General features: G+C 46.1%; 1 protein-coding gene across 2 annotated transcripts in view; it reads right to left on the bottom strand.

Annotated features, from left to right (window-relative positions):
• The window catches only part of GRK5 (G protein-coupled receptor kinase 5), a 224515-nt gene extending 200919 nt beyond the window's left edge, over positions 1–23596 (bottom strand). For both annotated transcript variants that reach the window (XM_006048446.4, XM_025273993.3), the window contains exon 1: positions 23301–23596. In XM_006048446.4, the coding sequence (XP_006048508.1) occupies positions 23301–23352 (52 nt within the window). In that variant the 5' untranslated portion in view covers positions 23353–23596. The remainder of the gene's footprint in view (positions 1–23300) is intronic.
• Positions 23597–24162: the final 566 nt, after the last annotated feature.

The raw sequence follows: 24162 nt of genomic DNA, 5'->3' as shown, positions 1-24162 counted from the left end.
TAAAGACATGACTTCTAACCCTGAGGGAGTCAGGACCCTTTGACTGTTAGTGTCAAGTCACGAGTCTCCCCAGCAGGAAGCCCATGGGGATACAACTGGCTCCCAGAATGGCTGGGGAACAACATCATATAAATGACATAAGGAATTAATCTCTCTCTCTCTCTCGCCCTCTTTCTCGCCCCCCTCCCCCTGTCTCTCTTTCCTGCCCTCTCTTTCTCTCCAACTCTCTCTGTCTCTCATGCTGCCTTTATTCTCAAGCAGGATGCGACAACAGCCACCAGCAGCTTCAAGCTTCCCTTCCGCTGGCTTAGCAACCCCAGCTACAGAAGAGCAGCCCTTTCTGGACCATGAATCACATCCTCATCTCTGGTCCCTGAGGGTAAAGAGAGAAGCAGTGCTCTGACTGGCAAGGGTTGGGTCACATGATCACCGCCAGAGCCAATGAGAATCACTACCACCCAACATCATGAACTGAATGAGGAAGGAGTGGTCCCCCAAGAAAAATGGATGTGCTGTTACCAGTAGAGGGAATGGGTGCCGGGCAGGGAAAAACAACACAGCCATCTGCTCCCATGTTTCTTCAAAGCTGCGGCTTGCTGCCACCTCACCCAAACTCCCCTCTGGCCTGGGGGGCCCCTACAACCTTCTAGGCTGGCCATTCCTCCACTCAGTGAGGCGCAAACCATACCTGCATCTCTTCCTAGAACCAGGAACATTTTCCCAGCTGCTCTGCAATGCTGTCTGGGTTCAAACTCAATAGTGTTGTTCACACACGTCCATATCCCATTAGGGGCCGAGTTCTATAGATTCAGCCTCCAAGGCCACGCCTACCCACTCCATCCCTTCTTTTGCGAAGATCTTTGTCAACTCCCACACGCTTCTCAGAACCACTGGGCATTTGACATCACAGCCTCTGCTGCCAGATCCAGCCTCTTCCAGCTCGGCCAGTACCAGCCTCCTCTGTTCAAGAACTCAGTGACACCATTTTGCCTAAAAATTTAACTCTCGACTTCTCAGCCTGGCATTCAGAGACCTCCCCACTCCCCATATGACTGTCCATTCTTCCAGCCTTTCTGCCCACTGCTGCCCTGCAACTGCTCCAGACACCAGGCAAACCACCACGCCATGCCACTCCCTGCTCCCCGCCCCATCACCACCATTTGGCTCGAGCGTCCCCACTGCCAGGAACCTCCGTCTCCACCACACTCCACCCTGTAACCTCATTAGGTGGAATTCTTCCCACAACACTGGCTTTGGGGTCAGATCCAAGTTCCAACACTTACCAGCTGCACGACTCTAGACAAGTACAGTAGCCTTTGTGTCAATTTGTCATGTGCAAATGACCATGACACCTAACTCACTGGATTGAAAACTACATCTCTATGAAGCCCCCCACCAGGGACTTCCCTGGTGGTCTAGCAGTTAAGACTCCATGCTTCCACCTCAGGGGGCACAGGTTCAATCCTTGGTCACTATACAGCCAAAAAATAAAAATAAATAAATAAAATGTTAAAGTCATTAAAAAAACAATTTTTTAAAGCCCCCTTCAGAGAGCCTTGCTTCCATTACCAGTCACATCCACAACTGGGTATTGTTTTTGCTTGGCTCCATCTCTTCATTCTTTCTGGAGTTATTTCTCCACTGATCTCCAGTAGCATATTGGGCACCTACAGACCTGGGGAGTTCATCTTTCAGTGTCCTATTTTTTTGTCTTTTCAAACTGTTCATGGGGTTCCCAAAGCAAGAATACTGAAATGGTTTGCAGTTCCCTTCTCCAATGGATCACATTTTGTCAGAACTCTCCACCATGGCCTGTCCATCTTGGGTGGCCCTACACGCCATGGCTCACAGTTTCATTGAGTTAGACAAGGCTGTGGTCCATGAAGATCCAACCAGTCCATCCTAAAGGAAATCAGTCCTGAATATTCATTGGAAGGACTGATGTTGAAGCTGAAACTCCAATACATTGGCTACCTGATGCGAAGAACTGACTCATTGGAAAAGACCCTGATGCTGGGAAAGACTGAAGGCAGGAGAAGGGAACAACAGAAGATGAGATGGTTGGATGTCATCACCAACTCAGTGGACACGAGTTTGAGTAAACTCTGGGAGTTAGTGATAGACAGGAAGGCCTGGCGTGCTGCAGTCCATGGGGTTGCAAAGAGTCAGACACGACTGAGCCACTGAACTGAACTGAACTCACAGAGTCAGGCTAAATGTCTGACTCTTTGCAACCCCATGGACTGCAACCCACCAGGCTCCTCTGTCCATGAGATTCTCCAGGTAAGAATATTGGAGTGGTTCACCATTTCCTTCTCCAGGGGATCCTCTTGATCCAGGGATGGAACCCATGTCTCCTGCATGGCAGGTGGATTATTTACCGCTGAGCAACTAGAGAAGCCCACTTCCTTTATAGCGCCTGGCATCCGGAAGGGGGCCTGTAAATGATGGCTTCACACTGTCAACCACCAACCTCTGTGTTCTAGCCCAAACACCAACTCTAGGTGAAGCCTTTACTGAATGTCCCCATCAAGACCAACTTTGTACTTATGTTCTACCTTGTAATGTAGTTGGTTGCATACCTGTCCTTCCCCAACTATCCTAGAGCTTCTTAAGTGGAAAGCTGTCTCTTTCATCTTTACATTCCTAAAGCACCTCACCTGGCCTTACACACCTAGAATGTGCTGGAATCGTACCAGTGAAACTGACTCCAACTGTGTGCATCCCTAAGTATTCCTGCTCATTAGCTGTACATTGGTTCACTAGATAAAGCTGACAGGACCCAGTCCTGGGCACACATCCCTGGTTACAAGATTCCAGAGAATCACAGTGTCTCTTTATCAATTTCCCAACTTGTCACACAAGAATCCAAGGACTCACACCCCACCTGACACCCCCCGCACACTGCCACATGAGGATAAATTAACCTAATGGTGGTGGTTGCTGTTGAAGGAAACATACAGCACCCACACGTCCCATAGAACACAGCCAAACAAAGCCAGTGCCCCAGAAGGAAAAGGAAATAACCCCGAATACTCATTGGAAGGACTGACGCTGAAGCTAAAGCTCCAATACTTGGGCCACCTGATGCGAAGAGCTGACTCACTGGAAAAGACCCTGATGCTGGGAAAGATTGAAGGCAGGAGGAGAAGGGGACGACAGAGGATGAGATGGTTGGATGGCATCACAGACTCAAAGGACACAAGTTTGAGCAAACTCCGGGAGATAGTGGAGGACAGGGAACCCTGGCGTGCTGCAATCCTTGGGGTTGCAAAGAGTCAGACATGACTTGAGACTAAACAATAGCAACAACAACCCTGCCCAGGGTACTGAGAAGAGTTCCCGTTCTCCACTCTTGCCTCCTACGCCCCCCCTCCAAAATTCCTACCCAGAGGGGCTGTTTGCCTTACACACCAAACCTAACAATAAAATGTAAGCTTTTCCCAAAAGATCAAATTCACATTTGAAAGAAAAAGATGTTTCTCCACCCAGCAGAGTCAAAAAAAGGGTACTAGAAGCACTAAGGCATTTATTCAAAGATTCTATCAAGCTAGTCAGTCAGCCAACAGATGGGTCCAAAAGGGGAAATTTCTAGAATCATTTGGGCAAGATGGCTAGAATAATCTTATGACTACCATGGTGAAATGCTAAGAAGGACAACCCATGGTGAGAGCCAGAGGGCCTGGCATGTTTATTTTTTTATGGATTTTATTTATGTTCCCAACAAATGGCCTCACAAGGCACAAATTGTCATTCCCCACCCCCGAATGGAAATGCCTTTATTTTTCTAAATATAATGAATGCTCACTATACAAAATCCAGGTTTTCCTAACTTCCATTAACTGTGTTATGATCATCTCACTGTGTCAGTAAGAATAAATCTCCATAATTTCTTCAGGGTTGCATATGAGTCCATTTTTTGAATACACCAAAATTCATTTCATCAAGCCTCTACTGAAGGTCACTGAAATCATTTCCAATTTCTATTATAAACACCCTCTACTGAATGACCACCTGCATAGCACTTGTACATTGATTTTTCCTTCTTCCGAAGAAAATAACTTTTTATGCCACATGGCATGTGGAATCTTAGTTCCCCAACCAGGGATTGAATCTGCACCCCCTCCATTGGAAGCACAGAGTCCTAACCACTGGATCATCAGGGGAAGTCCCAACCACTGGATGGCCAGGGAAGTCCCTAAGAAAATAATTTAGAAATAGAATTTCAAGGCCAAGGGTTATACAATTTATATATGTATGTATCCCAAGCTGTCCTTAAGAAAGACTTATTAATTTACACTCCTATCAGTGGAAGTATCATGTTTGAAAGAACTTATTTACCCACATTTCCTTAAAGAGGCATTATCAATGCTTAAAAATTTGCCAAACTAAGATTCAGTTCAGTTCAGTCACTCAGGCATGTCCGACTCTTTGCAACCCCATGAATTGCAGCACGCCAGGCTTCCCTGTCCATCACCAACTCCCGGAGTTCACCCAAACTCTTGTCCATCAAGTCTGTGATGCCATCCAGCCATCTCATCCTCTGTCGTCCCCTTCTCCTCCTGCCCCCAATCCCTCCCAGCATCAGAGTCTTTTCCAACAAGTCAACTCTTCGCATGAGGTGGCCAAAGTATTGGAGTTTCAGCTTTAGCATCAGTCCGTCCAAAGAACACCCAGGACTGATCTCCTTAAGAATGGATTGGTTGGATCCTCTTGCAGTCCAAGGGACTCTCAAGAGTCTTCTCCAACACCACATTTCAAAAGCATCAACTGTTCGGCGCTCAGCTTTCTTCACAGTCCAACTTTCACATCCATACATGACCACCGGAAAAACCATAGCCTTGACTAGATGGACATTTGTTGGCAAAGTAATGTCTCTGCTTTTGAATATTTGCATATATATAAGATTCTGCTTACTAGTGGGATTGAGACTATTTTCTTGTAGAGTGAGTCCCTACATACCACCTATCTGACCAGTACCCTTTTTATTCCCCCTAGAAGTGACCTCGCACTAATAACCTCCATCCTCTTTGGAGCCACCATGTTCTTAGGACTTTACTTCAGTGGCCAGCAACCTAAGAGTCTAAGAACTGATGCTTGTGATTAATGTTAATTGTTCCAGAGCGATCCACTGACAGAAAGCAGGCCAATGGAGTCATTCCTTAGGATTATTTTTAAATCAGAATTGGGGAGGGAAATACCAGTCTTGCTGGCATCTAATACGCCTTCCCCAATGACTGGTTAGCTAGTTATCTCAACGTTTCCTGAGTAAGCTATTCTTTTCCCATTGATTTGAATGTATCCTTTATTATATAGTAAATGTTTGCATATACTTGGGTCTGTATCTAAACTTTGTATTCTATTTATATTCTTTCTTTGGTCTCTGTAATCTTTAGGGCATTATCCCCACATGATGATCAAGACACAGAAAGGCTACGTTATGAGCTTTGTGACCTCAGATGAACTATCAACAAAGCAAGGACAGAAACCAAATTACCAGTCTCCACCTTGTACTGATTGCAGATGTAGGAACCTTACACAGAAGGGGACCACCAGCCCTCTCAACATCACGCTAGTCTATGAAATCTGTGTCATCAGCCAAGCTAAGGCAGATGTCTAGACAGGATGTTGCAGGGGAATAAAGAAGCGGGTCAGGATTTGCCAGGAAACCAACAAGAGTGCCTGGCAGCTCCCGTTCCCATCTCTAACCCGTTTCCCTGTGCGTGACAACAGTGTCCCCAGCTCGAGTCCTCAAAAGCGGGCAAGGCCAATAAACCTGTCTCTGACTCCCTGAGGGATGTCACCAAGGCCACATGAAAATGTTCACATCACTCATGCCTAGATGGAAAACTTACATTTTCTCAACACTATTTCCTTATTGGGTTTTTTTTTTTTGACCAGACAGAGCACTGTCTCTTTTTCAATTTTCCAGGAAGGCTGTTACAGGAAGATAATCTTCCAGGAAGATAATACAGTGTAGAACAATCAAACTGTTTATTTTTTACTTTTGATTTAATTTTCCTTTCTATAATCCACTAAAGAAAATACTAGAACCATGCATTTGCCTTTCTTAGATTGCAGGCTTCAGTTAAATTAGCAGCGACAGATTTGGGGGTTTTGGTGTGTGTTTTTTTTTTTTTTTTTTCCCGTTTGTTTCTATTACACACATAACCCCTCTCAGCTCCAATTCTTTCCTTAGGGTAATTTTCATTTTAATATGTAATGCCTGCTCTTCAAATTAACATCAAATTTTATTATGAAGTAACCACAGATGAATTGTTATCAGTGGACTATGCACCAGCAAATTCTCAACATTTGAATGGTCAGAAGAGCTCCAGAATTCATGTGGGCTAAGGTGAGCATTTAAACAGCTGAGGAAAGTTTGGCTCAGAGAGGTCAAGCAGTGAGTCTAAGCTCATACAGCCAGTGGGTCGGTGGCACATTCTCCCTTCTCTTCAACCTCTTCACTGCGTGCTAAGTCACTTTGATTATGTCCAACTCATTGCAACCCCACAGACCGGAACCCACCAGGCTCCTCTATCCATGGAATTCTCCAAACAAGAATACTGGAGTGGGTTGGAAGATCCTTCTCCAGGGGATCTTCCCAACCCAAGGATCAAACCCACGACTCTTTCGTCTCCTGCACTGGTGGGCAGGTTCTTTACCATTAGCACTACTTGGGAAGCCTTTTCACTAGAAGCCTTAATTGTGCTTTCAATAGAAATGGCACACCTTGACGTGGTGCACTTAACAGAAAGAGGAGATACCACATTACCTTGAAAAGCAAAAAAGTGGACGTCTCAATGCCGCCTCTAGGAATTTATGAAACGGCTTTTCCCTGAGCTGTGCCAGGTACGAGCAACACGGCAGCCCCATGTGCTAGAAGATTCTGACCCCTGGCTGAAAGTGTTGGTTACCTGAATGTGACTCACAAGGAAAGCAGAGACCTGGGACTCTAGAGACTGAAGTTCTGATGCCAGTTCTACAGCGGGCATCCCAGCTGTGTTTCAGCATCAGAAGGGCCCGCTCAGCAGGGCAACCCACTGATTCTATTAACTGATGCTGCCAAGCAGAACCAGGAAACTTGGTGAGTCCGCACTGCACCGGGCATTTCTAGGCTTGAACAGCAGACTTCAGTTTACCATTAACATTTGGTGAGGCCAGAGAGATACAAGGAGAGAAAAATCCCTTGTCCCTGCTCTCAAGGAGTTTGCTGTTCAGTGGGTGAAGCAAAAAGCCTACCTACCTAATATATATATTTTTAAAATCCAGCTTGACAGAGGGTATGAGTTCCCCAACACTAAAAGATGTGAGCAGAGGGGAGAAATCTACTGCATGGGAAGCAGCAGAGGGTCCTATCTAGGGAGCCAGATTGTAGCTGAGTCTCCAAGATCGTTTCCGAAGAGAGTGAGAAAACTTTTACTTTATTATTATTTTTTATTGAAGTATAATTGCTTACATTGTTATGTTAGTTTCTGCTGTACAACTAAGTGAATCAGCCATGTGTATACATATATGCCCTCCCTCCTGAAGTTCCTTCCATCCCACCCCTCTAGGTCATCACAGAACACTGAGCTGAGCTTCCTGCACTTTACTGCTCTAAATTTTACGCATGATGCTGTGTATACGTCAATCCCAGTCTCCCAATTCATCCCACCCTCCCCTCCCCTGCCTATGTCTGCACCTCTGTTCTCTGTGTTTGGTCTCCATTCCTGCCCTGGAACTAGGTTCATCTGTACCCTTTCTCTGGATTCCATATAAGTGCATTAATATACGATATTTGTTTTATCTTCCTGACTTACTTCACTTTGTATTACAGGCTCTAAGGCCCATCAGGGTGGTGGTCCTCACACCTGGCCGATCCTCGGGAGTTTCTAAAATACAGCTTCTCAGGTGCTTCCCATGAGCTTCTGATTCCGAATATCGTGGGCAGACCTTGATGTTATAGGTTGCCCTGTGTCTGCTCCCCCACCCTTCCCAAAAAGATATGTGGAAGCCATAACCCTCAGAATGTGACCCTTTTGGAAACAGGGTCTTTATAGAGGTAATTAAGTTAAAATGAGATCACTAGGGTGGCCCTCAATCTAGTAAGACTGATGTCAATAAAAATTAACTAAAAAAATATATAATCAGCGTGTTAAAAAAAAAAAGTAAGGCTGGTGTCCTTATAGAAGGGAGAAGTTTGGACCCAGAGACAGACAAATACAGAGTGAAAACCGCCTGAAGAGACACAGTCAAAGGAAGACCATCATCTACAGGCTTAGGAACGCTGAAGGCTACCAGAAGTGAGGTCTGGAAAATATCTTTCCCCAGCACCTTCCGAGGGCGCGTGGCCTGCCCACAACTTGATTTTGGCCTCCAGAACTGTGAGACAATAAACTTCTGTGGTTCTAAGCTGCCCACATTGTGGTCCTTCACAGCCCTGAGTGGCCCTGGGGAGTTCATGCCGCCTGGGAATCAGTATTAAGAGTCCAACTGCCGTGGAGGAGCACCCTCGGGTCCTACTCTGAAGGCTGCTTCCACACTGGCCCTGCCCTGGGTGCCCACGGGGCTTCCTTTGGTCCTGAGGCCCTTCCTCTGGGGAAGGGAGGAGCGGGCTCTGGTGGTGGAGCTCCTTCCTGCAGATGACAGGGAGCCCACAGCCCTGTGAAGATATCATGCAACTAAGGGACAGCCTTTCTCCTTCCCCTGAGGCTTCCAGGCGTGGTGAGCCCCGAGGCAGATGAGCCAATACATCGGCAAATGCTTCCTGGAAGAAAATGCCACTCTCCTCCAACCGCTACAAAAACACTGAGGACCCAGGACCTTGGACTTTGCTCTGGAGCCAAGCTTATCTCAGGAGATACACTAGGGTGGGCAGGGCCAGGACTTGTTCTCTTTTGTACTGTTTTTATTTGCGCCCTGGAGTCTCAAGGTGGGACCCACAGAACCCTCACCCAGGTAAATCATATGCAAACCTGCAGTCAAAGCAGTTACCAATGAAAGAACCTGCAGGAGTCCACAGAGGAGAAAGCCCTACCGCCTAAGCGATAGGAGGCAAAGGACAATACGTGGAACCAACAACAGCACCTTTGAAAGAATTAGGAAATGGTGCCCCCCCTTCCCCAAAATACAGTTATAAATCTACTTCCTCTGAACAACGAACTCTGAACCTCAAGTTCAGTTGCCTCCCTAGAGTTACTCAACATACAACAAACATGCTGCTGCTGTTGAGTCACTTCAGTCGTGTCTGACTCTGTGCGACCCCATAGACGGCAGCCCACCAGGCTCCCCATCCCTGGGATTCTCCAGGCAAGAACACTGGAGTGGGTTGCCATTTCCTTCTCCAATGCATGAAAGTGAAAAGTGAAAGTGAAGTCGCTCAGTGTCTGACCCTCAGCGACCCCATGGACTGCAGCCTTCCAGGCTCCTCCATCCATGGGATTTTCCAGGCAAGAGTACTGGAGTGGGGTGCCATTGCCTTCTCCGACAACAAACACGGAAGTCCTTAAAGATGGGGAAAGATGCAGTGAGCTAGCACCAGAGGAGGAATGGGGAGAAGTGGGTCCTTGCTGTGTGACATCACCTCTCTGAGCTTGCTTTTTCTCAACCTGAGATAACAATAATAACAGCTGCCAAATCTGGTGGTGATGAGCCAAGGAGAGAAATACATGGGAATTCCCTGGCAGACCAGTGGTTAGGACTCCTTAATTCCACTGCCAGGGGCCCGGCTTTGATCTCTGGTTGGAGTACCAAGATCCCACAAGCCTCGCAGTGAGGCCAAGAAAAAAAGAGCAAAAGAAATATGGGCCCTTATCTGAGCCTGTGTTCCCTGCTGATTCACACATGCAAAACCCAGGAGCAAATATGAAGTTGTTGCCAAGTCAGTCTTTGCCCGAACTTATTTCCCTAACTGAGGCTTTGAATACCATAGAAAACATGACTGAACACTCACACGGGGGTGTTAAATCCTAAAGGTTTCAAAAATGTCGCATCACGTGTCCTCATGTGCATCATGTTTCTTCCTCATAAGAAAATGTGCTCTGTACATCCCTAGGGTCACTTAACTCCATTTCAGAAATTACCAGTATTTTTCCCAAAGTGGGGGGTGAAGAATGGGGTGGTGGGAGACCCTATAAGACAGAGACCACCACGTGCTAGGCAACCAAGCGTCTAAGTGTATAATGCTATCCAGGGAGGAGAACAGTCCCACACTGTTTACAATATATTGAAAAATTGGAAAACCTAAATTGTTGAAAATTTAGGGAAACCTAAATTGTTTGTTGCTCAGCCGCTAAGTCGTGTCCAACTCTTTGACTCCATGGGCTGCAGCATGCCAGGCTTCCCTGGCCTTCACTATTTCCTGGAGCTTGCTCAAACTCATGTCCATCGAGTCAGTGATGCCATCCAACCATCTCATCCTCTGTCATCCCCTTCTCCTCCTGCCCTCAATCTTTCCCAGCATCAGGGTCTTCTCCAATGCCTTCTTTATGGTAAATGTCTTGGTTAAACACATTTAAACTACTTCAAAACAATCAAAGGCACAGACCCGTTTACAACCAGATAAACCCTAAGGGTCTGTTAGAAAACACCCAGCATTCCATTGAAACGACACTCCGTTTCCAGAGTCTTTCACAATTTTTCCTTACACCCTTCTGTCTCATGGGAAACTATAAACACAGATACGGGGAGGCACTACAACTTCCTGTTGACTGAAAACAGCTGCAGGAGCACGTGTATACCAAGATCCCATTGGTGTCAAATGTATCTACACGTTCATACGTGCATACACATAGAGAGCGGGGAAAACATCCACCTTAATGCTGACAGTAACTATCTCTGAGGGGTGGGACAGGGAGCAGGGGCACATGGGAGGAGAGAGATTTTTCCTTCCTTCTTGATGCTTTGTGTTGTTCTTTGCATTTTCTTTAGGAAGCAAGTACTGTCTGCACAGGAGCTTCCCAGGCAGCTCGTTGGTAAAGAACCCACCTGCAAGGCAGGAGACACGGGTTCCATCCCTGAGTAGGGAAGATCCCCTGGAGTAGGAAATGGCAACCTGCTCCAGTATCCTTGCCTGGAAAATTCCATGGACAGAGGAGCCTGACTGAGTACAGTCCATGGGGTCATAAAGAGTCAGAAACAACAGCGCAACTAAGTGCGCGCGCACACACACACACACAGCACACACTGTCTGTGCAAATGTTTGAAAGCCTTCAAATTAGGTAGAATGATTCATACTGAACTATGAGTCACAGTGCCACACTGATTATTTTACATACATGTTAGTACTGCTGCTCCTATTAGCTGGTAAGATTATTGAGGGCAGCAGCTGTGATGGAGCAGAAAGACGATCAGAGTGAAGACTGGGTTTTGCACTAGATCTGGGCTGTGGAACTAGCAGATTGCACCAGGAAAAGGCATTTATGCTTCATCTATAATACAGGGAAGAATAAAACACACCTCACAGGACTGTAAAGAGTAAATGAAATCATGGGTACAAAGGATTGTATAATTCCTAAATGATTCCATTAGAAAGAACGGGGGAGTTCCCTGGCAGTGCAGTGGTTAGGACTCCATGCTTTCACTGCTGAGGGCACTGGTTTGATCCCTGGTCGGGAAACTAGTCCCAGAGTCGTGCAGTGTGGCCAAAAAGATAAATAAAACAAAACTACCTTTATTTAAAAAGAAAGAAATGGAAACTCCATTGTTTCCTGTCCTCCGTTCAGAGCCTAGCCTGGGGCCCCACACACAGTGGGACTTAACTAAATATTGGATTTATGACACTGGGGAAGATGCAGGAACCAACCTAGGGTTACTCCGCTGGGAATTCTGCGTGCAGGGATTTCCCTCAAGCTCTCTGCTTAGGGCAGACAATTAGAACACAAAGGCCCACCATGGGAGAATGAAATTATAAGCAGACGTAAGTCCACGTCTCTGATTAGGCCTCTCGAATGCTTGACCCCCTCACAGGCATTCCTGAAACGCTTGTAAGCCGCCCAAAAAGACTAGTGACAGGACCAGGCACTAGGGTATAAAACAGTTAGCCACCTGATAGCAAACTGAAGGCAACCAGAGACCAGCCCTCACCTTAGTCACCGTGGAAACGTCGAGGAAATCAGGTTTGTCCTTCTTTAATTTGCATCCTGCTCTATAAGAAATTAAGCTTTAACTTTAAAAAACCCTCTAATTGGATACTACTGATGGGAAGACATCTGGGGCAAATATCTAGGCCTGATGCATTCCACCCCAAGCAATGGTTAGTGGTTTGGGGAACGAGTGTGTGGCAGAATAAGCAATGGTTACTAATTATTATATAGCACAGGGGTTGGCATCATCCATAAAGCCCCGTCCTGAAGGCCCCTTCCTCTCCAGAGAGGATTACAGGATTGACTGGACATTTTTTTCTCTGAGCGAGCATACATTTTCCTTGTCTTAATTGGATCCAGCCTCTTTGCCCCTGAGCAAAGAGGCCATTTTTCTGTAACAATTCTATCCTTCAAATGCCAGTTCAGTCATCAGCCATTCCGGGGTCTGGAAGGAGCAATGTTTGGCTTCCTATTTTCTTTCCATTTGCTCAGCGTTGTTCTAGCAGTGATGCGAAAAGCATGTGAGGATCGTGTCCTAAGCCACCTCCGATTTAGCCAAAAAAGGTATGAGTGCTATCAGTGTGAAACATCTTCAAACCACACAGAGCCTTCAGATTGGGGCGAACTGTTTGCCCCGAATGTTTGGACTAATGCAAATATTTATTTCTTCCAAAACAAGTAAAACACACCACTTCCAAATTGGGGGTGGGGGCGGGGAAGTCTGCCAGACGTTTTTCACAGTTAAGACAAACATTTGGAAAACATTTTCCAATTTGCCCTATACCTTTAGTTGATCTTTCTTAACCATGTTGAGTCATCTCCTCATTTGCCATCTACTGCGACATGAAGGCCACTTCTTTCTTTAATATTTATTTATTTGGCTGATCAGGTCTTAGCGGCAGCACTCAGGTTCTTCCTTCTTTGTTGCAGCATGCAAGATCTTATTTTAGTTGCGACAAGCAGGATCTTTAGCTGCAGCATGGGAGCTGGGATGGAACCTGAGCCCCCTGCACTGAGAACTCAGAGTCTTAGCCACTGGACCACCAGGGAAGTCCCCCAAGGCCACTTCTTGAGGATCTTATTTCTTGGCTCTTCCCCTCCTCCACATACCAAACATAGCATCAGTCAGTCATTCCCAGATCAAGGTTAGTTGGACATTTATGTTGCAGGTACACACTCGTCTGACTGGCAGCCTCCTTAATCCATGACTGTAGGCTTGGTGGCATCAACCCACAACAGCACTCAGCTTGAGAAAAATGGGATCTTGAGACATCTTTGCTTTCAAGCCTGTAGCCCAATTCTCTGTCCGCACCCAACTCCCTATTTTGGGCTTCCCTGGTGGCTCAGTGGTAAAGAATCTACCTGCAATGCAGGAGACACAAGTTCGATCCCTGGGTCAGGAAGATCCCCTGGAGGAGAAAATGGCAACCCACTCCAGTATTCTTGCCTGGGAAATCCTATGGACAGAAGGGCTTGGCGGGCTACATACAGTCCATGGGGTCTCAAGAGTCAGACATGACTTAGCAACTAAACAACAAAAACCCCCTACTTTTCTAGAGCCTGGGGTTCCTTCTCAGGGGATGTTATTTAAGCATCCCAAGGAGCTCTTCCTGAGTGTCTGATGGACCAGAGCGCATTCCTGCACAAGCCATGGGAGAGCTGTTTTCCATGGCCCGTTTGTTGACCTTCTCCAGCTTGTTTCCATTTCACAAGTGGTGCTAAGACCCATGCCAAGATGGAATTCCATTTCAAATGAGGTTTCATAAGGTCTTTTATCAGATATGCAGACCAGTTACACTGGCTGGGTTTTCTCTACCCTGTAGCTGAGTCACTCTATCCTTCACCCCCCACTTCCTTTCCTGCAGTGGTTAAGTTCAGAGCTTCACCTTCTCTGCAGGAGCAGATCAAAGGCTTGACTTCCTGTCCCCTCATTAGGGAGCTGGTGACATCCCGCTGTGTCCTCTCCACCAAGACAGCAACCCCCAAGAGACTCTCAGCTCCCAAAGAGCCTCAAAAAGTTGCTAAATTAATGCAAAACGCGTGTGCACACACATGTTCTGGTTTCTAAACGCAAATACCCATATGGTTACCTCTGAAATATCTAAAAGGTTAACCCTGAGAGAGCCTTTCTGGGGAAAAAGGCTGCTTCACACATTCTCTTTGGGAGGAAGAAGGGGCATGGCCCGCGATGTGGCAGGGAAGTCACTCCAGTAGGTCTCCCCCTCCCCCTTCCCAGCCCCCTGCTTTTTCTCTTTTTAACATTTATTTATTTGGCTGCACAGAGTTTTTAGTTGTGGCACCTGGCCTCTTTAGTTGAGACGCCTGTGCTCTAGTTCCCTGACCAGGGATCAAACCTGCGCCCCCTGCACTGGGAGTGCAGCATTCTAGCCACTGGACCACCAGGGAAGTCCCCCTACTTTTTCATTAGTAAAGAGGGTTGCAGAGACCTGAGCATATACCTGGAAAAGGAAATGGCAACCCACTCCAGCATTCTTGCCTGGAGAATCCCAGGGACAGAGGATGGGGTCGCAGAATCAGACACGACTGAAGCGACTTAGCAACAGCAGCAGCAAAGCATATACCTAAGGTGCCACCATGAGACAGAGGTGCTTGGGGACAAGGATCTCCCGAGGGGCAGCAGGCACCGAAGGCAGCGGGGCTCCGGGCAGACGTGACCTGCACGCGCTGGGTGCTCACACCCAGCCCTCCCAAGGAGAGGGCTGCCACCACTGAGGTGTGGCTACTACCATCCATCTCCTTTAAGCTCCTGTCCCTGGGGGGCAATTCTTTGGCTACTCAAGATTCTCCCCAACAACTGCCAGGAGGACCAAGAATGCCAAGAAGCTGACTGGCCTTGCTCTTCAGGTGTGCAGGTATGCATGAGGGTGTGGGGAAGGCGGGTAGGAGAACACAGGCGATGCGGCTTCAGAATCACGGCCACTTGTGCACACACGCACGGGCATGTATGTTATTTGTCCCCTCCCCGCCCCCACCCCCGCCAATCACAGATTCATTTGTGTTGATAAAGAGTTCTATTTTTTGCTTCTTTAAATCATCACTTTTATTTATTTGGCTGTGCCAGGTCTCAGTTGTGGCAGGTGGGATTTTCATTGCCACGAGCAGCATCTTTTCAGTTGCAGCACACCGGCTCAGAAGTTGTGGCACGCGGACTTAGTTGCCCTGAAGCATCTGGAATCTTCCTGGACCAGGGATCAAACTCAGGCTCCCTGCCTTGGGCGCATGGAGTCTTAACTGCTGGACCACTGGGTAAGTCCCAACAGTTCTACTTTTAAAATGGAAATGCTGACTGTGAGGACTCACCTTATGGTAGTCATTCAGAGCCTAGTAGGAATTACATCTTCCAACTGCTCTCAGTTTAGCTGAAATCAAGGTCTGGCAGGGCAGTTAGATTCCCATTTCTTTTTTTGCCCCTTTCCCCAGGAAATCTGTTAGAGACTCTTTCTTGCCCACAATGGCAACCTCAGAGCATTTACATTTAGAAACCATACCGCCCTGAGAAGTGGGTTTGGTTTGGGGATTTTTGGTTTCTGTGGGAGTTTGGGGCTTATATTAATATGATTATAAGGGAAGGGAAAGATTTCTTTGGGAATGTTAAAGGATTTTGGGGGGCTTCTTCAGAAGAGTCCACATTTCAAGTAACGTTGGACAAGCGGGTCCTTTTCTTCCGTCTCACTTTCCCCATCTGATAAGCAGGGCTGATTTCTATTCTGGAAAGTGGAGAACAGATGAGGAAACCCCCTGAGAAGCCTTGGGGCAGCCCAGGCCCTGGCCACCCCGTGGGCCTCTGCGGCCGCTTCCCAACCCAGGAATGTTCGTATCTCTTTATCTGTTTCTTTTACTTTCTGCACAGGTCCCAGAAGTTGGCCTTTGAGGTTTAGTTCATCACTGCCTTAAAAAAAAAAAAAAAAACTGATACTCCACAGGCTACAGATTCTTAGAGACAAAACAGGCCCTGTGGAAATTAGCCTAATTTATTACTGACTTCTGTCAGGAGGAGGTTACCAGTTGACTCTTTGGCACAACTTCAGATAGCTATTCTTTGCTTCTGACCCCAAGAACAGCAGCGAGCTGTTTTATTGTTTCAAATAATCATGCTGCTTTCTAAGTGTGTTCTAACAGCGTTGTTAAAATGTTTCAAATCTCACAGGAAAAGTTTTTAAAGAGAAATCATTTTAAAGTGGATACAAGAACAGTGTGTTTTTGACATCTTTCTCCATGATCTTCTTGCAATCTGTTCTGTTCAAAAGAAATGGAAACTCTTAAAATTGTTTTTATCAATTGTCCTGTTCATTTTAGACCACCTTTTCTGAAGTAAACAGAAAGCGGGTTTTTTTTTTTTCCTTCTTTCTGTGGATTTACTGTATACACAACTTTTTTTTAAATTAATAATGTATATCTGCATGCATGCTAAGTTGCTTCAGTCATGTCCAACTCTGTGTGACCCTATGGACTAGCCTGCCAGGCTCCTCTGTCCATGGGATTCTCCAGGCAAGCATACTGGAGTGGGTTCAGAATGGGGAACACGTGTATGCCCCTGGCGGATTCATGTTGATGTGTGGCAGAACCAATACAATATGGTAAAGTAATTAGCCTCCAATTAAAATAAATAAATTTAAATTAAAAAAAAAAAGAATACTGGAGTGGGTTGCCATGCTGTCCTCCAAGGGATCTTCCCAACCCAGGGATCGAACCCGCGACTCTTATATAAGTCTCCTGAATTGGCAGGCAGGTTCTTTACCACTAGCACCACCTGGGAAGCCTGTAATACACCCTTAATTTGAATCAGGACAGTCAGTTGCTCAATCGAGGCCAATTTCCCAAAAAGATACAAAAAAAAGGTGGGGAAGGTGAGAAATATGAGTGGCTTATTACTACCACCAATGTTTATGATTGTCCTTGAACTGCGTTTTTCTCTGATTAGGACTCAGTCCTAATCTCCAATCCCCCAGCCCCTCCTGTTTCTCGCCTCCTTCCCCCTGCCCCCTCCCTTATGTTCTCCCAATTTTCATGTCAGAAGTTATGAGGTTCTCACCCTTATTTAACTCAATGTGTGTAGAAGCCTAGAAGTGACGTCCCAGGAACTTTCTGCAGAGCCGGGGATACTCCACTTCCACACCATCCAGTAGCCACCAGCCCCTTGGGACTTCTGAGCACTTGAAATGTGGCTGGCACGCTTATGGAACGGAATAGTTCACTTTAATTAATTGAAAAAAATTTTTTTTTGGCTGTGCCAGGTCTTAGTTGCAGCACTCGGGCCCTTTTGGCACATAGGATCGAGTTCCCGGACCAAGAATCGAACCGGGGGCCCCTTGCATTGGGAGCTCCAAGTCTTACCCACTGGGCCACCAGGGAAGTCCCTCACTTTAATTAATTTAAATATAAACAGCCACATGCATATTCAGAGGACTAGACAGACACTTGAACATTTTCAGGTTATTCCAGGTGACAGGCTCTACCAGAGGACGTGCTCAAGCCCAAGAAATCCCAAGAAAAATCCAAAGGAAGGCGGCCCCCACCATCTTTCCTCCAGAATGGTGGCCCACTGGTTCCGCCCAGCTGCTGCCCCAGGAAGACCACCGAGGTCTTGCCCGGAAGATACCTCTGCACACCAGTTTCTTCTTGGATCTTCTCACCCACAACCAAAGGGACCTCTTGCGATTGTCTTAAGTGGTTTCCATTTGCAGGAACTGCAAAAAACACCTTCATAAAAACACCCGTCTTGGAAAATTAGCAGTTGTCTTCCAGATTCCAGCCTATCCCTCAAAAATGACCTCTGAGTTATCCTTAAGTCATGTTTTGGTCCCACAGGCTAGTGTCCAAGCTCTAGGCACAGCAGAGTCAACAGTTTCCAGCTAAGCAGGTTATACCACAATCAGCTTCAGCTCCTTGTAGGAAAAATCAGGTTCTACTCAAATCTGATTTATCAGGTTAAAAGCCTAAGAAGTTAAAGATGATGTCCAATTCCATCTCTTTACCCACCTCCAGCCACACCTCTCCAAGGCTAACACCCAAAATGTCACCTCCCACAGGGTCCTTCAACAATTAAAGGCTGAATGAATGAATGAATGATTTGAGCCTTGTAAGAATTTCAAAAGACAATTAAAAAATGGTTTTCACAAAACAAGAAACTGTCTTGTTTTGTGTAGTCTAGACAGGACAGAAGTCTAGACAGGACAGAACTGCTTTCTCTTTAAAAGGTACCATGAATAACTTCGAATATTTGATGATAATAAAGAATTTTTGCTTAAAAAAAAAAAAGTAAGCGTGATTTATACCAAATGGGGTGTTTCCCCCACTGTCTGGATGGTATTAAATACAACAATATTGTCTTTATCCCCCAAAGATAAAATTTTAAGAAGCTTTATGGATTAAAATCTTCTCAATATTTAGGATATTTTAAAATAAAATCTTCCACTGAAATGTAACAGCATGTGTTTCAAAGTAAAAATCATTCCTATTATTTAAGCCCACATAATCTATTTTTAATCATTTAAAAATCACATCTTAAAACCCTTTATCTTCACTATTCTATTTTGAAGTGAGGTGTGGGGGCTAGCGGTTGTAAGACTGAAGAAATTCCCTTTCCTTTTCTGTGTGTCACCTGTTTTTAGTCACTTTCTATCATCTTCTCACGTTTCACCTAGAATTGTATGATCTGTTGTAGTAAGATTTTTTTTGTAACCGTAAGACTTATTTCAAAAATGTCAAGATATTATAATGCTTTACCATAAGCCACAAATATACCGGCATCAAATTATTAACTTTAAATATTGACCGAAGTCCTGAAACCATTTCATTAGAAGACTCTGAGTTCCCAGGTCTGGGTTGAATGGCCCTTGGTAAAGGTCAATTTGGTCCTGCACTGAGCTCTTTCCTGAAATTCACTCCGATGTTTTTGAAGTCTTCGGCCCACACCCAAAGGGTATCATTTAGCAAGCCACTACAAGAGTTATGGCTGCTGAAGACATAATTTAAACAAGGATTAGTCTGGGGAGTGGAAGAATCAAGCTTTCTGGAGTTTAGAATCTGACAAGCAGCAACTAAGCTATTGAAAGATGAGAGTCTTGAGGGCATTTATCTGATGGTTTTAAAAACCGGCACCTAGATTAATTAAAAGCATCATTTGAAACCTTTCTGTAAGAAGGCAAGGCCTCTGAAACCATTTGCTTTTGGTTTCTCCACATCCAAGTTGTCAGTACTGAAAAGAAACTCAGAAAAAGTAAAAGGCAGTTTTGTTTAATGATGGCATTGTACTTAATAGGCCCAGCAGCTTTAACACATGATGAGCTGCCGGAGCTCAGGATGCAAAAACTGCTGCTCTTCTGTGCGGAGAAGCTTTAGGGCAGAAGCAGCCACGGGGGTGGATTAAGTACGCCTGCCGATAACAGTTAAAACGGCTGCAGGCTTCAGAGACATTCCAGTGTTCTAATAACGATATTTCAGTTTTGTCATCATGAACTAGGGGTGCAAGGAAAAGAGGGAAGGGCTTTCAGCCTTGCCATGGAATGCTGAGTCTGTCCCAGCAGGCTGGCTGCATGCAAATCCCCTCCCCTCCCCTGCCCTTCCCAGCCTCTGCGGTCACCTGTTTCCAGGTCCCCAATCTTAATCATTGGGAAGATCCAGGCCAACAAATTTACAGAGATATGTGAGTGAAAGGTTCTTGCACGTTCTGATTTTCGACATCCTGACCAAGGGCAAAAATCATGACGTTTCTGACTTCTCAGTTCCTGTAGTCGTGCCTGCTAGTACCATGCTCAGGAAAATGTGATCGATACTCCCCCTCTGTCCTCTTTATTGATCAAATATGGCTACTACTGCCCTGGGAAGAAAGGAAGGGTGGGACCTTACAAAATTTCTTCTCACCACCGTTCAAAGAAGTGAGGCAAAACACTAGAATATGACAAAAACCTTTACTGCAACAATAAAATCAAAAGGAAACACACAAAGGGTCTGCAAAGTCTTTCTCACTACTATGATTTCAGCACTAGTGTGCTTGCCAATTTTCTGAGATTCTGAAATGTAAATAGATAGATAGAATTAGTCTTGGGTTTCTTTTCATTAAATGCTTAATCACTTAGCTCATTTCCATAAATTGGCATGAATTCAGTCTCAACTTCTTTTCTTTTTTCACCCTTAAGCACCCATTTTTAGCAGAGTAATCTAAAGTTCCTAAGAATGATCAAGTTGATGCTCTCTTGAGTCCAGAACAAAATACATTTGGGTGGTTTAAAATTTTGAACCCAGATCTCCATCTTATTTCAAAAAACAGTCACAAAGGTGCAAACTGATTCCAATGTTTTCAAATTATTAATGATGAACCACTTTAATTTACTTACAGATTTTCTATCTTATTGCTGTAGTCATTTTTCCACTTTATAAAAGTATTATTATGGTAAGAATTTTAACTTACAATGAATTTAGAAGACATCTGCCTTTGAGAATGCATAATAATAACAAAAGATAGGTCCCCAAATAACCCACCAACATAGACAACTCCAAATTTATAGCATTTGCAAAGTGTGTCTGTCTTTCTTCAAGGCCTGGTTCTCTATTGTTTGGGACAAATGTGACTTTTACTTGAAAGCCACATTTTAAATTGTTTACAATGTATTTTGTTAACTGAACTCAATTAAATTTCGCCTTCACAAACCATATTTCTCATTTATAACCACTCACAATAATCTTCAAGGAAGAAGTGGTTTTAAACATTGTAAACAATTCAGATTTTTAAAGATACAACAAATTTTATGTTAGAGCTTTCATTATACTGACTAGAACTTTCATTTCTGAATATGCGGGTAATGTGGTTACTAGGAGAATTATTTAACTGAAAAGAATGACTTCAACTATGTAAGAACTGAGAAGAGAAAAATAAATTGCTTTTATTTCTAAAAGCGTCTACAGTAATTAGAATATATGCGCTCAAATCTTTAATAGACCCAGTGAGAAGAAAGTGGAAGCACTTAAAATCATGGATTCTCTTTAGACATAAAAGAGAAACAGGGGGAGAAATGCAGATTTCAAAATGAAATTTCCACGTAAGTAATTAGTTTTTCTCATTCAGGTGTCAGTTTCTCCGTATTCTTACGGGGAAGGCCCCCTCCATTTCAAAGGAATTTCAGGAGCTATTTTCTCACCCTGAGATGACTACCAAACTCTCAAAGAGAAATTGAAAAGACTTTAAAAGGAAAAGGAAGTAAAAGGCACATTCTTGAGAACTTTTTAATCACTGTAATTCGGTCATTCCATATAAGCCTCCAGACTGTAGCTCTCTTTTCCAAGGCTCTAAAAAAACCAATTTGTTAACCTGACAGACAAAATTACTAAGCCGTGCATTCATTTCAGTGAAAAAATCTGGGGAGACCAAACTGGGGGAGAAAATTAATAATACTCTGCCCACTCCAAGCAAAACATTTTAAAAGAAGCAATCAAATGCTAAGGAGAAAAAAAAAAAAAGCAAGCTCTAGGCAAATAAGTGTGTAGAGCAGCAAATGTAGGCAGCAGAATTCCCCGGGCAACAGGAGAAACCAGTGAAACTTGCAAAGCCTCCAGTATCGTCACATCCAATGATTTCCCAGGAAAAAATTTCAGAATGGAGAGGGAAAACTTTCCCAGCCCCCGAGCCCACGGGTGTACAACCATATTCCACCACTAGGTGGCGGCTGCAAAGGCTGTGAGCCGGGGGCTGTTTTCTCCGCTTTTTCCCCCTCCAGGACTCACTGCTCTGTTCAGGAGACAGCCCACGAGCCTCTTGGCCCAATTTGCTAAAAATTTTGGGTTAGGAAAAAAGAAAATACTCGGGCTTTATAAACTGAAGTCACCAGGAACAGCCTCTGTTAAAAATCTGTTCACACCAAAGCTGGGCAATGGGAAGAACAGACCTGCACATTTCAAACTCGGCTGGAGTTTCCGAAGCAAACGTTCCAGGCTGGTGCTTTGGAGACAAACGAAGCTGAAATTACATGAGTTGTTGAGTTGTGCATCACCTACTCACACACCGTGTACAGTGCCACAAGGTGATGGAATCGGCTGGATAAACATGAACCGTTTTACTGCTGGCCAGCAAAGTCTTCCTTCATTCATCAAAGTGTGTGAATGAAAAATATTAAGAAGTAAATAGGGCGTTTTCGTGGACTGCTCGCCTTGTACTCTTCTGAAGTCAAGACCTTACCGAGACTGCATTCGACCTTGGGTGTCAAATAAAGCCTCCTCCCATGAAAGGGAAAACCACTTCCCTTTTCATAAAAAGGCTGCACCCAGAGCTCAAATCTTGGCAAAAGAAATGTTACATAAATTCCAGGTGTTCCTAAATATGTATGCTTACCCGCACGGAATCATTTTAGGAAGCATCTTAAGTTTCTGGGCCACTTTCTCTCTCACCCTCTCCCTCTCTCCATCTCAAGAAGAGTCAAAAAGTGCGTTTATAGTCTCGACTTAGCTTCTTACCCACTCCATTTAGACGGTATTTCCTGCCAACCTAATGCAGAAAATCTAATGATTTGCATCCAAAACACATCTAAGCACTGGCACACTTACCTTTCTTTTTTAAATTAAGCCAACCCCCCCCCCCCCAAAATCCACTTATCTCTCTCCCTCCTCAATGGGGGAAAAAACCACCCCTGAAATCATGAATTCTTTTCTACATGATTTGCACAGCCATCCTCTCGTTATGTGAACAGGCTTATTTCTCAACATCTTACTTTGCCTTTAAAAGGCTTCCTTCCACACGACGGGATTTCCCTAAGAAACATTCCCAGCGGATGGTTTCCAGCAATAACCTACATCAACTCAGCCGGCGCCCCTCCACCCCCAACACACACACACACATACACACACACACGAATTCACTCACAGAACCATCCCGGGCCAACTCGGAAAAGCTGTTTGATTTTGCATGTTTGCCCATCTCTTCCTGAATGAACGCCTTTCCAACTGACCTTTCAACAGCTGCCGAGAAGGCACGGCACGGTAAGGTTAGAGCTGGAAACTAGGGGATCTGTTTTAGCATCCTAATCCTTGCAACCTCGACGTGACGTTTCCCCTTCTATGCCCAAGTCCAGGTTCCCCGAGCACAAGGGCAGGAACCGTGAAGCGTTTGCCGAGCACTCTCCGAGGTGCCCTGCTCCCGACCAAACTCACTGCGGGCATCCCGCACCCGCCCGATACCCCGGCTCGTGGCGAAGGCGCCAGGCACGCACCCGCCCTGTCTCTTACCTTCCCTGGCTTTCAGCAAGACCGTGTTGGCCACGATGTTTTCCAGCTCCATTGACAGTCGGCGGTCAGCGAGGGAGCCGGCCGGCGGGGCTGTCAGCGCCTGACGGTGCTGCCGCTGCTGCTGCTGCCGCTGCTCGGGCTGCTGCCGCTGCTTGCCGGAGCCGGGAGCGAGCAGCCCGCCTAGCCTACCGCATTATTCTTTGCTCTTATCCCTCGGAGTTTCCACCTCTGCAAAGAGGAGCCGCCGCCGCCGCTTCTTCCTCCCTCTGTGTCCCCCCTCCCCCCCTCCCTCAACAGTTTCCCCCCCACCCCCCACCCTGCGCGCTGCTCTGTCACTCCATTCTCCTCCCCTCGGGCTCCCGCGGATGCTTTAATGCTTCGGATGCTTCTGCCTCCCCTCTGTCCGTCCCGGGGGTGTGGTACTCGCAGGCTCGGGGCGGCCGCACTGCGCAGGCTCTGGGCCGAACCACGCCTCCCGCTCCGGCCCTCGCGGCGCGGGGCCTGCTGGGACTTGTAGTTCGGCCCCGCGCGCTGGGCTAGGGCCGGGACTGGCGCGCGGCTGCGGGAATCCGAGAACCGCCCCGGGACGTGCCTTCGGAGGGAAGGCGTTGGGGGCGTGCAGCGAGGGAGTCAAAGGCGGCTCGGCGGAGCTGAAGCCCCCCGCCCACACCCACTCCAGTCCTGGGGCCCGTTCTCGCACATCCGTGCCCGGGGAGGAGGGGTCGTCCCGCTCGCCCGCTTCCCGCCCTGCCGAATGCCCGGAAAGCGAAGTGCACTGGCCACGGCGAGGGCGGGGCGAGGCGCTGCGTCCGGGCAGGAGCCGGTGCCGGTTCTGGCCCCCCGCGTGGCGTGCTCGGGGTGG

The sequence above is a fragment of the Bubalus bubalis genome, chromosome 23, assembly GCF_019923935.1.
Source record: "Bubalus bubalis isolate 160015118507 breed Murrah chromosome 23, NDDB_SH_1, whole genome shotgun sequence".
Taxonomy (NCBI): Eukaryota; Metazoa; Chordata; class Mammalia; order Artiodactyla; family Bovidae; genus Bubalus; species Bubalus bubalis.
Note: the sequence above shows the minus strand (reverse complement) of the source record. Positions and strands in the feature narration are given on the sequence as shown.